Below are 19004 nucleotides of genomic sequence, written 5' to 3'. Positions count from 1 at the left end.
GCTGGGAGCACCTGCTGCTCCAGCCAATTGCTGCACAAAGCTGCAGTGGGATTGGGAACCACTGAAAGAAAGTGAGTTTGTAATAAAGCTCAAACTACACCTTTTATGGAAATAATTACATGTAAAATATTTTGGAGACTCTCAATTGCCAGATTACTTCAAAATCCGATATGACAATAATAGTCTTCCTATCCATATACAATTGAAGCATTTTGATTTTTTTTTTTTTATTTTATTTTATTTGGAAAGGCAAACCCGCTAAGAACTAAATAAAATTATAGTCAAAGTTGGATCATTTAACAACATAACCCAAACCTGATGCGACTTATACCCAGCTCACTCTCTCACCCCGTAAGACCTTTAGGAACATTTGGAAACCAGTTTAGATCTGAACTCCAAGTCCTGAGCTTGATGGACACTACTGTTAACTTCTCTCTTGGTCTCTAAATATACACATATATTCAAACACATTGAAGATGAAAAGGAGAGTTTGCAGCATTTTAAAAGCATATTTTGTAGTGTATTCAGAAGCCATTGTGAAATTCATTGTGACATAACTCTGTCAAAAAATACTCCCTTTGGGTTTAAGGCATATGATTCAACTCCTCTCTGTGTTTGATAGACACATTTTTCTTTATGTTATGTTCTATCAGACACAGGCTGGCCATAGCTTAGATCTATTGCAAGAGGCTAAACAGAATGTTTGAATGCATAGGTTTTTTTCAGGAGACCTCTCCAAAAGTAATGACTCACAAAAACTTTGTAAGCAATACCTTTCAGTTTGACACTGGCTAAAAGATAAATGTACAACCTTCTAGTCCATCGTTATCTATTGTTGTATCTAATCTGTCTCTTTTATAACTAATATTTGAAAGGCCTCAGTCTTTCACAAATTTTCACTGTAGAGTTCTCTGAAGAGACATAGCCAGTGATAAGCTTGCAAGCACCCTCTTATGGCAATGAGCTCCTGTAGTTATATTGGGAAAGACTTTCCAGAGAAGTTTCAATTCCATTCCTCTAACTTCTGTAAATTCATTTTGCCTGTGTTTGAGCCTCTCAGTTGTGTCACCAGACCCAATCCTTGTAAAGAAAGATCCCAGGAAGAGGTTGGTGCATCAGTAGCTAATCTGTCACTGAAAATAAATGAAAAAAAAAGCCAAACAAAAAGGTCTCTTTCCTCAAAAGGAAATCAACTTGGTAACAAAAGCATCAGGGTGAAAGTTCTTCCTTGCAGAGGCCCTATGCTCACCAAGAAAAGCAACTGCATACACTTCTTGAGACACTAGAGATGGGAGATCGCCTGCATGCTACACATAAAAGTACCAGCCTATTTCCTCATCCTTTGATCTAAAGAAGCTGTAAGAGCAATAAAAGCCCAGTCTTCATCTTAGTCTTCCATTTCACAGTAAGTTCATAACAACATCAGTGGGTAACACCTTCATTGTCTCTTCTTCCCCACCACTCCTGTGCTCTACCTTTTGAACTTCATTGCTTCCTTTTTTATAACACGTCTAAAAATAACTCTCCCTATTGATTTTGGATTTTCTAATAATGAGCCACACTGATGCTGCAACTGACCTGAATGTACCAGGAAACTGCGGAAAACTTTCTCCCCCATTGAAAATAAAGAAAGGGGAAAAGACCAGCTGCTCTTGCACAGCAGAAGCGCAGATGATTCTCAGATGAGAGAGATGTATTTGTATTTAGCCTATAGGATTCACCTTACATACTGAAGTCTAGATGTGTTATCACGTAGCAACAGTCAGCATCCTTTTTTCAACCAAGAGGATAACATTGTAACAAAAATCAGTAGTTGACTTACTGATGAAAACACAGGTTGAATACTGATGTTCAGGAAGAAATATATGTTGAAATACTATTGGTAGACATGAAAGAGGTGTTACTGTTTTACTTGTATAACACAAAGATCCCGCTGATTGGATCTCATTAGCTTGGCTCTTCAGATTATCATCAACTAGTGCAAGTGACAACAGTTCTTCGGATGTCAAAGTATCCAGGCTCTTGAAAGCCCTTATCACTATGCTTTCCACAGTGAAAGAGCCTCCTTTATCTAGGATATGCATCTGGTTTTACCTAGACTGGTTTTCAACTCAATTATACCCCTTCCTCTTTTTTTCCCCAGCAAGGCAAAAGATTTATTTGTGCGTAAATGTGAAAAAGATATCATGCTTTTCCTTAGAAAACAAACTATTGAGCAACAGATGCATCTGTGGTGAACTGATGGGAGGTGTCTGTCTTTCACTCAGAGACCTAAGGTGGATTTTGGTATGTACGGATTAGTGTCAACTCTCATGATCATTAAAGGGTTGCAATCCTGTAATTCCATAGCTCCATGCAATGCAGCTACTGTGGAATATCACAGATGACCATGCTGGAGGCTAAAACCTGGATTTTTATAAGTATTACTCCTTGGATTCAGACTTGTGAAACTTGGAGGAAAGTGCCACAGTTCCTGACTTCCTTTTGCTCTTTCCTACCTATGCATTACTTATTACTAATGCTCCACAAGTTGCACTGAAAAGTAGATCTCCACAAAGAAAGAGAGAAGAAGCACTAATAACTGTAATTTTTTAAACACAGCCTTGACGGAACTTCAGTCGCTGAATACTGCAGATCTTCAGTTCTGGGTGAAAACACTACTTTCAAACAAAGTATGCAGTTTTCAAGTAATGCATAGTGAACTAACATTACCAAAATGGAAGAGCATACATTTTACACTCAAGTTTTTCATCTTTTGTAACTGTTAGAAACACTGATGACTACGATCGTATTTTAAATTACAGCATAGCATGTGGATTATGTTTCAGTAAGACTTCTCCAGTTACACTTCGGTCAAGGGCAAAGAGTGTTGTGCTCTTGTGACTTCCCACCTATACTGATGACTTCATAATGTTCATGGCTGGTTAGAGACCAAGAACTAACTCCTCGTATAAAACCCATCAAATTACAGTTCTGTCTATTTTAGAAATAAAGTAACTGATAGGCTGCATACAGCCACTGGAGAAGCCAGCCTGCCTCAGACTTCTCCTTAAGGAATGGTTCCTTCCTGAAGGTTTAGGATCACGCTGTGAAAAGTGCATTTATTTTAACAAAAGGCAGAATTATATTTTTGAAAGATCAGAGACTACATTTGGCTAAATCAAGGACAACACTGCTGCTACTGCCTTGCAAGTCCTGGTGAGTAGCCTTACATTAATTTAGTGCTGTATTTAGGGAATGGGCTCGTCCACAATGATGCTAAAAAGAGGCTTAGCCTGGTGTTTTTTTGACTGAGAAAGCACACATTGTGGCACGGAATTCATCTGTTCAGAGGGATTTTTTTTTCCTCTGGTAGCTCACTGGTTTTTGTAGATTCAACTTTTTAAAAATCCCAAAGAATGTGGTTCAAAAATGGCTGTTTTTTTAAAGTGTGCATTTCCATTTTAAATTTCTCTCTTCTATTATCTCAATTGGCTAAATAAGGATTCAACATCCACTGCAGCTGTAACAGGTATTAGTGTATGAACAGTTTAGCAAAGGTGAAAATCATATTTGGAATATCCACATGAGAGAGTAGCATCACCATTTCATCTGTTTCAAGTCCACTACAGTACTGCAACTTGAGTTTAATAAGCAAATGCAGCACACGCTCATACTGTAGCTCATTACCTGGTGGCAAGAGCTGAGTGAGGCTCTACCTGCTATTGGTGCAGGTCTCCCCTGCTCTACGGAGCCTGTGACTACCCTGTTTATCTCAGCTGAGTGTCCAGCTCTTGCGATAAAGGCATGAAGGCACCTTCTGCCTCTGTGTTTGGATCTAAAAATCTCATCTTCTAATGAGTACACCACCTTCATCTAAATAATGAAGAAACATAGGGAGGGATTTAATATTAATATACTGTTGAATTTGAAATAAAGAAGGTAGAATTAAATATCTGAAAAAAAGAGGGAGGGTCAATTTCATATTTATATTCAAACGTCTGGAATGACTAGACATGACCTCCCTTTGTAAAAAACTGCTAACTCATTCATATAACATATCCACTTTATAGAACAGTTTCAGTCAAACAATCCAGAAACTGCTTTTCTTCTGCTTCATAAAATTGGAGAATATTTGGGTAAAATGCAAAACAGTTTCTCTTGAATTCTCCAGGAATTCATGTAAGCATTCTACTTTTTAATTTAAGGACCTAAAGCTAAGAGAGAAATGGTAGACATTTAAAACACAGGTTTCTTAACAGAAGAATACCTTTTGCGGAAAAGAAACACTACAAAAAAAAGTCGTATGTATCAAATATATCTGATGTGGGTTTTTTCAGAGCTTTTGGAGTGAGCTTGACACTTCTCTGTGCACCACAGCAGCTGAAATACAACAGTCTTTGGGTACATCAAAACATTGCTTGACTGCAGGATTGCATTTTTGTTGATGGAAGCTCACTAACCAGAGCAGTATATGAACACACTAAAGGGCATTTGAATGATGCTCCAGGCCACTGGACAAAAAAAAAATAGATAGCTGGCTTATAGGGGATTTTCAATATACAGTTGGAAACTAAGACTCATCACAAAAGCTTTCCGATGTCTCCAGCTAAAGATTGGTAAATAAATGCCTTTATGTAAAATAAAAGGATACAGAAAAATATTGCCTACCTGACTCCTTCCACCTCAGTTTGTGAAAACTTCTACTGTTCACAAGACGACTATATCCTATGACATTCAATGGTGGCCAGGCATCATAGCAATTATTGGACTAGCACTTTCACATAACTGAGCATTTAGCTGCAGCCATATTATTCATGTCTTGAAAAAATTAGGAATGAGTGAATGGGCCTGCACATACATCAGCAGTCTGTGTTGCCTTCCAGGATTTTCTGGTTTTCTGTTACAGGATGATACTTCCCATCACTTCAGTATGGCATTAGGCCACACAAGCTGTCAAGGCTGATCTGTTGCTATTAGAGGGCTCCACTAAGCAAACAGGCTGGCAAGTTCAGAAAACTGGAAGTGTATTTCTACTAAAGGTATAAACAAAGATACGCCAACGACTGCAGAAATTACTGTATGGTACATGCAAACCTTTGGTAGAAATAGACTTGGTTGATTAGAGAGACTTGTCCATTGAAATAGTATGGAGGTGACCTGTAAACACAATTTTCTTCATTTTTGTGACAAATTTTCTAAGATATGGAAACAAAGAAACACATACTTTGAAGAAATATTGCAAAGAAGATTCCATTAATATTTGTGCAATTTTTCTATTTCACAATGATGAAGAGCATGATAGAGAAGGAAACTCTCCAGATACTGGATAAGCTAGGATGGTTAGCAGTAAACAGGAATAATGAGGAAAAAAAGCTGGGATGAAGAGTTATTTCTGCATTTAAAAGGAAAATAGTACATGTTTGAGTAACTAAATATTTATTATAAATTTGGCATTTTGTTATTAGCAATGTATGACATATTCTTAATGTAAATTTTCAGCTGTGCAGCCCAATTACGTGCATTACACTGAACAAAAAACATTACATTTCCACCCCAGAAGGAATAACAATAATTTTTCTGATGTTAGTCCTTGTTCATTTAGCAGTGACTCAGTGGCCACACTTGTGGACAAATCAAGCAGCTTTACAGGAGGCTGAGCAAAAACAGATATTTGGCATTTCTAGATTTGATTGATGATTAAATATACCTCACCACAAATAAGATGCTAAATGGTAAATATCTATACCTTTTTGGCACTTGACTTCTTTTTCTTTCATCACAACTGAGTACATGGAGCACTAGCTGTCCTCCTTCAGCAGCAGACCTTTAGGAGCATTCTTAAACCCATCTTTGCATGGCCTGAGAACATAAATCTCATCAGCATTAAACTTCCCAGCTCCACACAGAGTTCCCTATGGAGCTGAGCTGAGGTGCAAGCAGCACGACCTAGGGACTTTTTATAAGAGCAAGTACTGATAGGACAAGGGGGAAGGGCTTCAAACTGTAAGAGGAGGTTTAGATTTGATATTAGGAAGAAGTTCTTTACTGTGAGGGTGGTGAGACACAGGAACAGGTTGCCCAGAGAAGTTGTGGATGCCCCACCCCTGGGGCCCATGTTGGACAGGGCTTTGAGCAACCTGCTTTAGCGGAAGGTGTCCCTGCCTGTGGCAGGTGGGGTTGGAACTAGATGTCTTTAAGGTCCCTTCCAACTCTAACCATTGTATCAGCTTGCTTTTGCAGGGAATTTTCCACATACATGTAATGGATCCAATACACTTAATGGGAACCTGTATAGAGATAAGTATTGTAAATGCACTGAGACATCTGATTTCAATAAACTTCATACATGTATTTTAATTCAAGTAAGGTACTAACAAGAATTATCATGTACCTAGTATTCAGTTCAGATTCCTATTCCACTGGCAGTTCACGGATACCTTCACGCATGGGCATCCCTGTTGCTTCCACACAAGAAGAACAATTTTCCAGGCTGGGAAATGCCCACAGACCGTACAGCAGCAGAGCAGCAAAACAAAACAAAACAAAGCACAACCAACAACAACCTCCTTTCCATACCCGTACATAATAAATAGATGACAAGGAAGATTCAGTCCTACCCTACATGACAGCAGAATGTAGCGCAGCGTGGACTCTGTCCCGCTGGCAAGTGCTGGCAGGAGGTTAATGGGAGACCCCAGAGATGCCCAAGCTTTTCCCCACCGCCGCTGCTTGCAGGCTGTGGGACATTCTCTGCCTGGGGGAGTGCACTGAGTTTCTGTCCCTGAGGTAGCAGGAAGATGCTTTCACTCTGTTCCCAGGGACCTTAAAATTACTAATTTTTTTCCCTGTCACCCATGAAATGACAAATGGTTTCATTCCCCCTCAAATCACCAACCAGATTGCCCTTCAGGAACAACATGGGTTTTATTCCAGGCTGGTGTTTCCACACAGGGAGCTCTGCTGAAGCAGTGCCGCAGAGCAGTATCTCTGACACAGTTATTCTGCCTAGTCTGCTATGCAGACAGGACTCACCTGATGCAGCCATGATGAAGCGCCTGCAGCACACATGGAAAATAACCCATTGTTTCCCAGCCATATGTTTCCTCTGGCTGCCGTTCCTCTTCCCCCGTGCACTAGGCATTTACTACATAGTACAGCTCATCTCAGTGCAACCAGAAAACTCTTTTACTGTGTTTGCATTTTTTGCTAGCTCAGAAGGGCTCTGTAAGTCTAAACACTATGGTTCCATTAATATTTGGGACATTTCATTTCCCCAAACTCATTATTCTATTAAGAATACTTGTTTTTCTATACTCGTTGTCTAAAAAGGTATTGCTATTTCGTATACTTTTTGTAGGAAATCATTTTGTATAGAAAGAAAAATATTTTAAATTAACTCCTTTATGGACCTGAGCTTTGACTCTGCCTTCTCTTGTAAGCTTAATCAAATCCAGATACGCAGAAGTGCTCTACCACCTTCCCTTTCCCTGCATGAATACATGGCTACCCTCCTCATGTTTCCCAGTCAAATGGTGAACAGGTGTGCTGAGCCTTTATCCTATGAGCTACAAATAGCAAGATACCTAGGTTTTGTAAAAAAAACCCCAACCAAATACACCCAAAAGGCTGCTTTTATGAACAGATTGAATATATTCAGTTATCTGCCACTTCCCCTCTTCAGAAAACTAGTAACAATGGCTTATGTGTAACTAACTTCCCCCTCTAGTAGTAATAGAAACAAAACTTCCCCAAGGGCCCAGTTCTGAGCTGTGGTGGCTGCTGGCAGTGTCTCTCAGCAGCAGCAGTTGGTCTGTCTGCACACACGCTGTCCCAAAGATGGGGCCTCACATAGTAAGAGGCAAAATACCAAAAAAAACCCCAAAACAAACTACATATTTGAGAGGGTATTACAGGATCGGGCTCAAAACGTTATACATCCAAAATGTATGAAGCAACAAAAGCCTGAACATGAGTCATTCTCATTTTGCATCAGCCTGCTTTCAGATTGCTCCCTGTGGAATGTAATAGACATAATAGAAAATAATACAACTGAAAAATGGGAACTATTTCCACATTGTGGGTTTTTCCCACAGTGGATACAATTTGAATTGCTAATTCACTGCCAGATGTGCAACCACAGACTCTGTGACAACCATCCTCTTCCTGCGGTACTTAATTATTTCTTATTGTGACACACTGGGTATGCTATAGGATTATATTTAGCCCAGGTTGGAGGGTTTCTGGGGGTTTTTTTTAATGAAAGAACCCTTAAAAATGGGTAAACTCAAACCTCTGTGGCATAACATTTTAAGTAATTTAAAAGGGTAACCTTCTGAGAGAAACTGTATTTGTGAAAACATTAAAGGTGAGCTCCTGTCTCCAATAAAGCCTGTGAGAGTTCTCCATCATTTTCACATCCTCCAGAGATATTCTTTTCTATTTAAAAAAATCTACCAGCAGTTTTTAGTAAGTGGCCTTTGTGTAACTCTACCTCAGTCACAAAATTTAAACCTAATTCCACGGTGCAATGACATACAATTTAGGAAGAATATGGAGAAAAATTTTTAGCAGGCTATATACTGTTTATGTCAATTGCTAAAAAACCTACCCAGAACAGAATAACTTGTATAAACAAAATATAAGACCCGGAAAACACATCAAAATCAATGACAAAACCACCAATTTGGGAAAAACTGGAGCATCATATTATAGGATCATAGAATGGTTTGGGTGGGAAGAGATCTTAAAGATCATCTAGTTCCAAACCCCTGCCATGGGAGGGACACCTTTCACTAGACCCTATGTCACCCTACTCGAAAACTATCCTATCGTCTCTAAAATAAATATATAACATGTGCAAATAGGCATTATACCAATTTTAGTATCAGCATAATTAATGATTCCCAAAACCATAACATAACAAATGATGCTAGTTTGGGCACTTTGAATTGAAAAGCCTGAAAAAAAAAGGACAAATTAGGAGAACTACTTGGGATTCAGACAAAACCTGGGCCAAGCACTGGCTGTGTGGACATCATCGGTCCACTCCAGAAAGGCTAACTCTGAGTAGGATGTATGCAAGCTGAGCCGCACACATGCTCTTGTGCCAGAGGTAGTTTCATCTAGATCCACTAGTGTGTATGTTGGTATGTCAGGTATTAGCAGAGTTGCTGGGATTGAAACAATGCAGGAGTTCTCCATATAGTCACGCATTCTTTACATAGAATCATAGAATTGTTTAGTTTGGAAAAGACCTTTAAAATCATCAAGTCCAACCATTACATATGTTGATGTATACTGAAACTGATTGAACAGCTCAAAAACGAATGCCTGAATACCACAACAAAACAGCATGGAGTACAGCTTAGTTTAGGTTTGGTTTTATCATATCCTCTTTAAAAAAAAAAAAAAGCAAAACCTGCTAATAAATATAGATACAGCATGGAAAACCTAAAGTAGCAAGGACAGCAACTGAAGGCTTCTGGAATTGTGAACCGTAGTGCTGCACTAACAGAAGATGCCCTCTACTTCCTAACTTCTGATTCTGAATTTGCAACAGCCATGCTGCCCACATACCACATGTGGGGTCTCTAAAATCACCCCTTTTAAACTTATTCATACCCAAAATAGTTTCTGAGCTCCAAGTTTTGGGGTTGGTTTCTGCTGAGGGGTGAATTGTAAAGACAACCAAAACCCAAGTGCCCATCCTCTCAAAGAAGTCCCTGCCTTCTTCCTCTCTGGGAAGAAGTACTGCATACCTCTGACAGATTTAAGGCCAACGAATTCTGTCACAGATGTGATTATATTCTGGAAAAAAGCAGCACACTTGGCTCAGCCTCTGAGGACTCTCAGTCCAAAATGAGGAGAGCTGGAGCACCCCTCAGTAACCACTGAGCCACACGGCAGCCAGGAGAGTGTTAACAGCCCAGTTCTCTGAGGCCACCCTGAAACCACCATGCGATGTCAAGCAGCAGTCACTTCAGCAGTACCTTACAGTAAGGAAAATTCCCAGATCTTTTTGGAGAGGTCCAATTTTAAGGCACCTTTGACACTACCAGTGCTCTATGTAAGATACCATTTTATGGAGCTGAAAAGCCAGACCACAACGCTTAGAGGAATAGTAGGGAGGCAAAGCAGAACTGGGAAGAAATTATTAAAAATTGCTCATTTCCTGCTGTAAGAAGATACAAGATTGCTGGGATAGAAATGTTTCTTTTTCATGTCCCAGGATGCTTCTAGAGTTTTCTTATCCTGTATCAGGCACCAGTTAAGCGTTTAAGTCTTCTGTATGGGAGTCTTCAGATCCAACATATGTAAACAGGAGACCAATGTCACTGTCTTTTTCCACCTCTTTTATTGCAGGATTTAAACCTGACTCTTCTAAAGACAATTGCTCTTCATGGACTTTTCTGAAGCTTCTTTCTCCCCTCCAAGTTCTTTTAGACCTGCTCTTTCTTGCAGCTTCAGCATCAAAAGGAACTTCTTTTGGAAGTTGCCTATTTACAATACCTATGTATTATTTCCAAATAGCCCTTTTCATACATCAAGCTACAAGAAACCTAATTTTATCTAAATCTTGAATTTTTGAGAGCATTTTATGCTTCAATAAAATTTCAGGGAAAGGATCTTAGGAACATTTAAGAGAGAAAATTAGTGCCAATATTCCTTCTTGAGTAACTCCTCCACAAGAACATAAATTTTCATTTCCTAATGGGATGAAGGAATTAGCAGTGTCACATTGTGCACTGTGAAATAAACCTCAAAGATTCTTCTGGAAAAATGCAGTAAGACATCCCAAGGTCACGTTTCTTACCTGTGTTACAGACGTGTTCTATTAAAGACACCGTTATAGATCTGTCATCATTATTGATGACAGATGTCCCAGACAACCAGTCTTATTAGACCATTATTAGATTTTAAATGCAGATACACTTTATTACATCTGGAGTCAACCTGTGCTCAATTGGGTAACCAGGATCATCCTGCATCTCTGGGGAGCTCTGTAAGTCCACATACTTGATTTAAGATACTAACGTGAAACACTGCTTAAACTAGAACAAAAGATTGCTATGACCTTCATTTCTGTGCTACCATCAGGCTAAAAACATCCCTCCTGTTCCATACACTTTGCATTAAGTAATTTGTCAAAATTCTTCAAGGAAACTACTCTTCATCTAGTTTCTCTAAAAGCTGCATCACTTGAAACTAGATTAAACTTGTAAAACTTTCACATGTTGATGAGGTCTTCAAATCTGTATCTATCAGTTTCAGTAAGAATTACATCTGTTAGCTAGTGCTGCTTTTGACACTAAGTGCAAATAATATCTTACTACCTGTTAACTGCATGAAGGATGTAGCAGGTCTGCTGATGCATTTCCAGTGGTCTGCTAAAGATCTGCATTTCCATTTTTTGTGATTAAGCACCCTCCTTCATGGTCCTTATTATTTGTCCTTTTTATTTTAGAAATCATGTACCGTGCATATACTTCTGCTTAGTTAAGTTATTTTAAAGGCTACGTTCTTGTGCCAGATTTACAAAGGCATTACTCACCTAACACTTGAGGTGAAAGCAGACAAGGGCAGGCAGACAGCTAACCTGCCCACACTCTTCTGACAACGCCTCCGAGTCCCTGTGTGTATCAATATGGTTCACACTCTGGTTAGCTCACAGAATCTACTCTTAGCAATCTGACTTTGCATTTTCCATGCTCTATCTACTCCTTTCTGATGTCTTCCCTTGAGTTGTATTTACAGTATTTGAAGGGTTCCAAAGTTGTTTGGAGAAGCTTTTGCATTTTGACAGCTATCATTCCTTGCCTTGCCTTGCTCACTCACTTCCTTTTTAAACAGATACATATATCCAGGGACTTTTTTCATGCATTTGTGTATTTCTGTACTTTTTTTAATGATTAAAATTAGATTATTCTTGCCATTGGGGTCTTTTAAAAACTATTTCCACCCTAAAAAATTCCCTTTCATGGTTTAGTGTCATGATGTTAAGTTTCAATACAAGCCTTTCCATAAGAATACCTTTTATGAGGGAATATGAGGGAACTGAAACTGCCTATGAAAATACAAAAAAAGTTCCCAGCAGTGTAGCAGAGGACATTCTTCAAATTCTTTTTCTGACATGGGATGACTTCCACTATGCGCCATGACAACCGAGAAGCAATATGTGACAGGGTTATCTTTATCCCTCACCACAAAATGCTCCAGTCATTTTTTATTTTTTATAAGTTAGCGTTGTGAAGATAACAAAAATAATATACACAGGTTAATGGAGTGCTATGCAAGCTCTGGCACTTTTTGTAATACATGACTTTCTAACAAAGCAGTATCCAGCACAATGTTCACTCACCCAGGAAGTGGGAACTGAACCACTGGCTCCCTGTCCCTCTCAGCCAGACACAATTTTAAGAGCACAGCCCTTTGTCAAAGATAAATTCAGGTTCTATCCCCACGGGGGGTTCACTGTGCATCTCTCTCTGAAAAACTCTGAAGGGTAATGCTCTCTAAACTAGCTGAGTTGCCCAAGGCAGCCTGTCTGTGGTACTACAAATCCCATGGACTACTTTGCCTTGCTGAGCAGCAGTCTGCAGCATAGGGCACGGAGACCAGTATGACATGTTTGATGCCTCAGAGGCTGTCATGGGTCCTGTAAGGAGGCTGGGTAAGTGCCACCATTCCAAAACATCATTTTACAGCCAGAAACACAAAAACAAATCTAGGTTGCATTCAGAGAGACATCTCCACTTGATTCTGGGGGAGGGTCACTTGCTGATGCTCTCCAATGCAGCATGTCCACTGCAGGAGGTATTCACTGTGCCCAAATGTTAAGTCTCATGTGCCTGGTCTCTGCGAAACCTCTCAAAAGTCTGCAAAGAGAGGCTTTTGGACAGAAAAGGAGGGAACAGCAATTAGAGCATGAGCATAACATAGACTTCTGAATCACCCTCTGGAGAAACCCGCTCCTCTCTGCTGAGGAGAGAAGGATAGCAGGGAAACAACCTTACTAATTCATGCACTACACCATGGTGTGAACCCCGCTTTCTGGGAACTTCTCTCCTGCTCCTACTCCTCTGGGCTTACTTCCATGTTTGGCACAACCTTATGTTCTCACAAGCTTTTCAAGAAGGTTTCTAGCCAGGACACCGCTACCTCCTTTTTGTTTAGTCAGTAACAGCAACTTCCAGGCTTTGGGTGCAATCATTGTCCCTCTCCAGAAATAAGTATCATGAGAGGGGAAATCAAAAGAAATTTAGATCAAGAGGAAGAACAACAACAGGCTTCAAACCCCTGTTTTCTTTCTTCAGCAGAAAAAGGAGAAAGGAACAAACAAAATCAGGCCCTCTTGGTGGTGGAGCTGCAGAGCTATTGTGCCTCAAAGGAAATCTTACTCCAGACAAGTACTGATCAACAGCATCCTGTATAAACCATTATAAGGAAAAGTTAACTGTATTCATATATGAATTTAGGAATATTTTCTGAGAGGAGAAGAAAGAGCCTACAAGATGAGCTACATAGATTATTTTGTCTTCACATCTTTTAATGGGACAAACCAAAAATCATAAATGTATGATCTTTGCTATATGATACACTTACTGTTTAACTGCAGATTGGTTCCTAGTTATACATGGAACTGGGAAAAGACTCATTGAACAGTTACATAAAAACCAAAAAGCTGAATAAAACTAGATTTGCGAATATATGTGCAAGAATATTCTCGCACATGTACTAACTCTGAAGTACAGAGTTACAGAATACCTACTCATACAGACTGTACCACATGGATGGTTAAAACAAAACCTTTCTGAGGATGAGCTGCAGTGATTATTTTCAATCTGGCAAGGGAATGTTCTTTGCCTTCTTTACTTTCTCTCCCCCATCCCTTATTGCCTTCTCTATTGTCATGGCAAATTTCTAAATTTGCTTGCATTCTGCAGTTAGGTAACACCAGATTTTGTAACTCTGTCTTTCTGAGTATATATAATCCTGGTCACCAGGCAAAATTTAATATTAACTGATGTTAAACTTATGAGATGCAAATGTCTGACATTCTGGAAATGTGGCCAGCAAGGAAGCAAAGCCAGTCCCCATGGTGAAAAGCAGCATCATTTTCAAGATGACACTCTGGTCTCAGTCAGGTCAGCAGATTTCACCAGAGCCACAATTTTATTTTGTCATATGTATTTGCAAATCCCTCTTTACTGCTAGCATGAGGCAAGTAAATACAGCAATATTAATGAATGAGAGGTCACGCTGCATGATCTACAACTAGTGTATTATATGCTGTCACAGTTATTGTCCAGACATTTCAGTATTAGATTTGTCAAGGAGATGAAACCAGCAGGACCAAGCCAGTCTTTTGGGACTCCACATACAGCAGCAGTGCCACAGAAGATTCAGGGATCAACTCTTTGGGGATCCTGTGCAGACAATGATATCTAAACTGTTGTTGTCTCAACAGTAACGGAAACAAGACAGGGAAGGTACCAGTCTCCAGGCTACATGTGGTGACTAATAAATCGGATGTTGTGGAGTCTGGTTTACTGCAGGAAGGTGAATTTAATGAAAACCTGTGCCTGGGGGAGGTTCTGCAGCTCACAAACAAAGCACGGGGAAAATTCGCTTCTGCAGAAACCCCCAGGAAAAACCACCAGACAGCCTTGGCAAATTGACTCAAAAGAGAGAATTAATGTATTTTGTAAAAAGGATGGAGTTAAAAAAGGAAGGTTATCTTTGGATCTTTGCGTTTTTGGAAATAATTCCTTCTGAATCTTAAGTTCATACACTTAGATTTTAGGAATGAGGTAAAATTTAAAAATAATGGCAAAACTCCAGCTGTTTGTGCCCAAATTAATTTAAAGAATTTAACCATTAGGAAGTTTCTTCTTCATGTTATGTTTAGTGAGATCAGTTTACTTACTTTCAGAATCAAAATATGGTATTGTCTTACTATCACAACCTGTTGTAGGCTTTGTCTATTTTGTAAAAGAAACCTGATTTTTAAATTCTGAAATGAAACTCTGCTGTCCATACTTAACAGGGGTTATCAGATCAGGATTGTGAAAAGAGCTAGTATACTCATTTGAAGCCGTCCCTTCACCATCCCACTTCCCTAAAAGCAAGTTGCTCTTCCTCCCTCTCCTGTCTCACAAAGAAACAAAAACTTAGAAGAAACAAAAGGTCAGCAAAAAAGGCTTTCCAATAAATGCATGCAAGATAGCATTAGAACAAACATCTCTGCGAAAGAAGGTGCTGAAAGCCAACAGTACGAGTTTCAGAAGCTGAAAAATTTTGTTAGCACAAATGGTGCATGTAACTCGTTCAGTTACTTTTTGGCAGTAAAATTAAGTTTTGTTTATGGATAATGTCCAATGGCTTTATATAACCTGCAAATTCAAGAGCTACAAAAATTCCACAGGAAGGGTGACAAAAAACCTGAGCAAAAATTCCCTTTTGTCAGTTAAAGTTCTCTGAACAAGGTGCTTTTCCTTTGCAAAAAAATGTGAATTTGCCCTGATGTCCGCTGTGGGACCAGCTAATATCAGATGTTCCAGATTCCCAGAAGAAAGGTTTCTCCCCTCCCATTCACATCTGTCTGGAAAAGAAAGACTGTCCTTCTCTGTACTGGTACAATTAGGGCACTTCCATGGGGGAGGCAGAGAGAGAAACCAAACTCATGTATCCCATATCATTATGAGGCTTAAAGACATTGCTGAATTCCAGAACTTCTTTTACTTTGTTTTCACAAAAAGTGCAAAAACCAGAATGTGATGTCAAAGTCTAATTTCAGGTCAAATGAAATATTTGCTTAAGTAGAGAAAAACCTTTTTTTTTAACAGTATGAACAAATAAGAGGAACTTTCAGTTTGGATTCAAGCTATAACTTTGTTTCTTTTCTGGGAAGCTGGACAGACAAAGAAGACTGATTTGCTTTTGGGAAGTGGGATGGTGAAGCGAGGGCTTCCGAACAAGAAAATTCACTGTTTTCTCAACCCTGATCTGGTCACCTCTGCAAAAGCAGCTACTGTGGGACAAGGGCTGATGATGACACTGAACTTTTTCTTACCCCTTGATCAGCTTTTCAGGATCCCAGCCTTGAGACAGAGGGTGCCTGCAGCTTCACAGCTGGCTCATACCCTCTGCTGGGTGGGAAGGCCTCCCCTGTGGACAGGATAGCCATGGAGCACTTGGTCTTCTATGCCACTTGTACAGTGGGGCCAAACCTCCCTACCGTCACACACTTGAGCATGCTGCACCAATAGGCCTCAGTGGAGGCAAGTGTCCATGCAATGTCGGGGCCAGGTTTGGGCTCCAGCTCAGGCCTAGACCTCATATACAGGACCTTGAGGATCTGCAGGATCTTCAGAATGTATCTGCAGGATCTTCAGAATCTCCTGTAATGTATGCTTGGATCCCACATGTTACCTACTGAGAGCGTAACTACACAGTATGTTGGCTTAGACAGAAAAATTGATTTAAAACATTTCTAAATGTCTTATGCTGCTCATTCCCACCCCCAAGCCACAGGTTACTGCCCCCTCAGATGTGTTAGTACAAATTTTGTGTCTTTTGCAGAAATTTACAATAAATCAGATCTCTAGAAATCTGTATTAAAAATCCTTTGGGGGGGAAGTAAAGATATTTGTAGGAAAAATCCCAAAAGTACATACATCTAAGACACAAGAAAAGCCCTCTCCTAACAGCACTAAACCCAAATCACTGCATTATTTTGATGTAAAGACCATTTACATTGCCAGAATGTGCAAGTCACTTGCCCAGTTAAAATAACACAGCTTTCTTTCAAAACGTTCTTGTCACAGACTAGTCCCAGAAATTTTTTGGGAGATTGTTTATGCAAACTACAAGTAAAAATATCTTAGTTTTAATAGGAATAGTAGTAATAGCAGCAAGAGGAGTTGCTGTTGCTAATCTTCAATATTGTTGCTCAAACGTCCCAGTTACACATTACCCACGAAATCTTTCCCAAGTTTTCACCCTCTGGTTTAGTGAAGTACACTTCTGTCCCTGCAGTTAAACTAACAGGCAAAAACCAAACCGCAAACCTTGTACTGACACAAACCCCCAAAACAGTTCGCCAGCAGCAAAACAAATACCAGAACTCTAAAAAGTCTGATTTTAGCGTAGGAATATCCTGAGCCCTGCTGCGCAAATTGTCAAGGTGAAATGGATGAAGTACTGCAGGGAATGGGCTGCGCAGCAAAGAGGAAGGTTTAGCCCTGCTGAACACGGCTGCTACTAGAAATGCACTCTCCCCAGTAACCTGCGGGAAAACGAGACCCAGCTCAAAACTGATGGCGGGAAAACTGGAATCTCAGCCTTCCTCTCTTCCCATAAACCGGACGCTTCCTTTGCCAAAGGCAGAAGGTCATGCCTAAAGGGGCGAAGCTTCATCCCTTTCTCCTGTCCCCGCTGCCTGCGGACGGGACCGCAGACCAGCACTCTTCAAATGAAAGTGGCGCCCCACACCCCGCGCCCGCCTGCCCCCGGCCCTGGTCCAAGAGGATTTCAGGGTGAGGGACCAGGGGTCGCTCTCCCGTCCCGGGGCCGGCGGAGCAGAGCGCGGGGCGGGATGCTCACCCGGCGGTTGCGGTCGGTCTCCCGCACCTCCTCCTCTTCGGGGCCTTGGCGGATGAGCGCCTTGAGCACGATGGTGTTATTGGTGCAGCAGGCTCGGAAGAGGCTGAGAGCCTCGGGGCTGTCGCGCTCCTCCCGCTCCAGGTACCACCGGTCCTCCTCGTCCTCCAGCCCACCCGGCGGGTAGAAGGAGTCATCCGAGGCGATGCTGCAGGTGTCGGGCAGCTCGGAGAAGTCCTCGTACTCCTCGTACTCCTCGCAGTCCTCTTCCTCCTCCTCCTCCTCCTCCTCCTGCTCCTCGGCCAGCCCCTCGGCTGCAACCCCCTCCGCACCCTGCTCGGGGTCGCTCTCCTGCTCGGCGCTGGCCATGTCCGCCGCCGGCGCGGGGTACACCCGCTCCCCGGACAGCTGCTCCCCGGCCCCGGACAGCAGCACCATGGTGGCCCGGGGGCCGGGGCGCGGGGGCTCCCCTCCGGCCCCGCCGGGCCGCGCTTGCCCTCGCCCGCCGGCCGCGGGGCGCTGACCAGGAGGGGTTTCACAGCGGCTCCGGCAGCCCCCTGCCCGCCCGCCAGCCGAGCGCTGCCCCGCCGGGACTACCGGCTCTTCCCCCTGTAATCCCGCGTCCGGCGAGGGGTCCCTCTGCCCCGCTCACGCAAGTTTGAGGCCCGTCCCGCGAGTCGCCCAGCAGCAGCCCGGCGGCCGGGCCCCCTCGGGCCGGGGCATGGTGCTGCCGCCGAGGCTCCCCCGGGGCCCGGCCGGGATCGCTCGCTCAGCGAAGGGAGGACGCCGGCAGGCAGGGTCGGTCTGTGGAGAGCAGACAGTTCGCAAACTCCTGGCCCGTAATCCGCTCAGCATCTCTCTGAGACGATTTGGGCTCAGGCTTAGCGGGGTAAAAGCGGCTGGCGGGGAGGAAGAAGAGGAGGAGGGGAGCGGGCGGCGGCTTCCTTCGCGCCGCGCAACCCCACTGTAGCTGTCGGGTGGGAAACCTGCCCTTCGGCTGTGGTTGCCCTTCCGTGCGAAGAGATCGTCCACCACAAGCCCATCCGCGGGGGGAAGAGGGGCCGCGGGACCCGGGCGGGTGAGGCAGAGGCTGCCACTAATACCTCAGCAAAAATTACGTGGTCCCGAAAGCCGTGATTACAGCGATGTGCACTAAACTTTTCAGGAATATGACTAGCCCTTGTGGCATTCATCTTTTGAAACAGATACTGAAACAAAGGAAAATACGGCATTTCTGTGCTTTGAAAGAGAGCTTTAAAGCAATTAATTCCTTAAATCACATCACACAGACCTGACAGTTTAACCAGCTGTAAGAGATGTCAGGCACTTACTTTTTATGGAAGGCATTTGAAGATTAGGCTGAGAGGAATAAAGCATGTACAAATTGAGTCCCTGCTTTGTCACGGTGCCTCTAAAATCTT

General features: G+C 42.0%; 1 protein-coding gene across 1 annotated transcript in view; it reads right to left on the bottom strand.

Moving 5' to 3' along the window:
• ANKRD33B (ankyrin repeat domain 33B) overlaps positions 1-18021 on the bottom strand; it is a 39223-nt gene extending 21202 nt beyond the window's left edge. The window contains exon 1 of the mRNA XM_030489214.1: positions 17587-18021. Coding sequence (XP_030345074.1) covers positions 17587-18021 — 435 coding nt within the window. The remainder of the gene's footprint in view (positions 1-17586) is intronic.
• Between the last annotated feature and the right edge of the window lie 983 nt (positions 18022-19004).

This window comes from Strigops habroptila, chromosome 1 (genome assembly GCF_004027225.2).
Source record: "Strigops habroptila isolate Jane chromosome 1, bStrHab1.2.pri, whole genome shotgun sequence".
In the NCBI taxonomy this organism is placed as follows: domain Eukaryota; kingdom Metazoa; phylum Chordata; class Aves; order Psittaciformes; family Psittacidae; genus Strigops; species Strigops habroptila.
The sequence above is the reverse complement of the archived record's forward strand: the minus strand, read 5'-3'. Positions and strand labels throughout refer to the sequence as shown.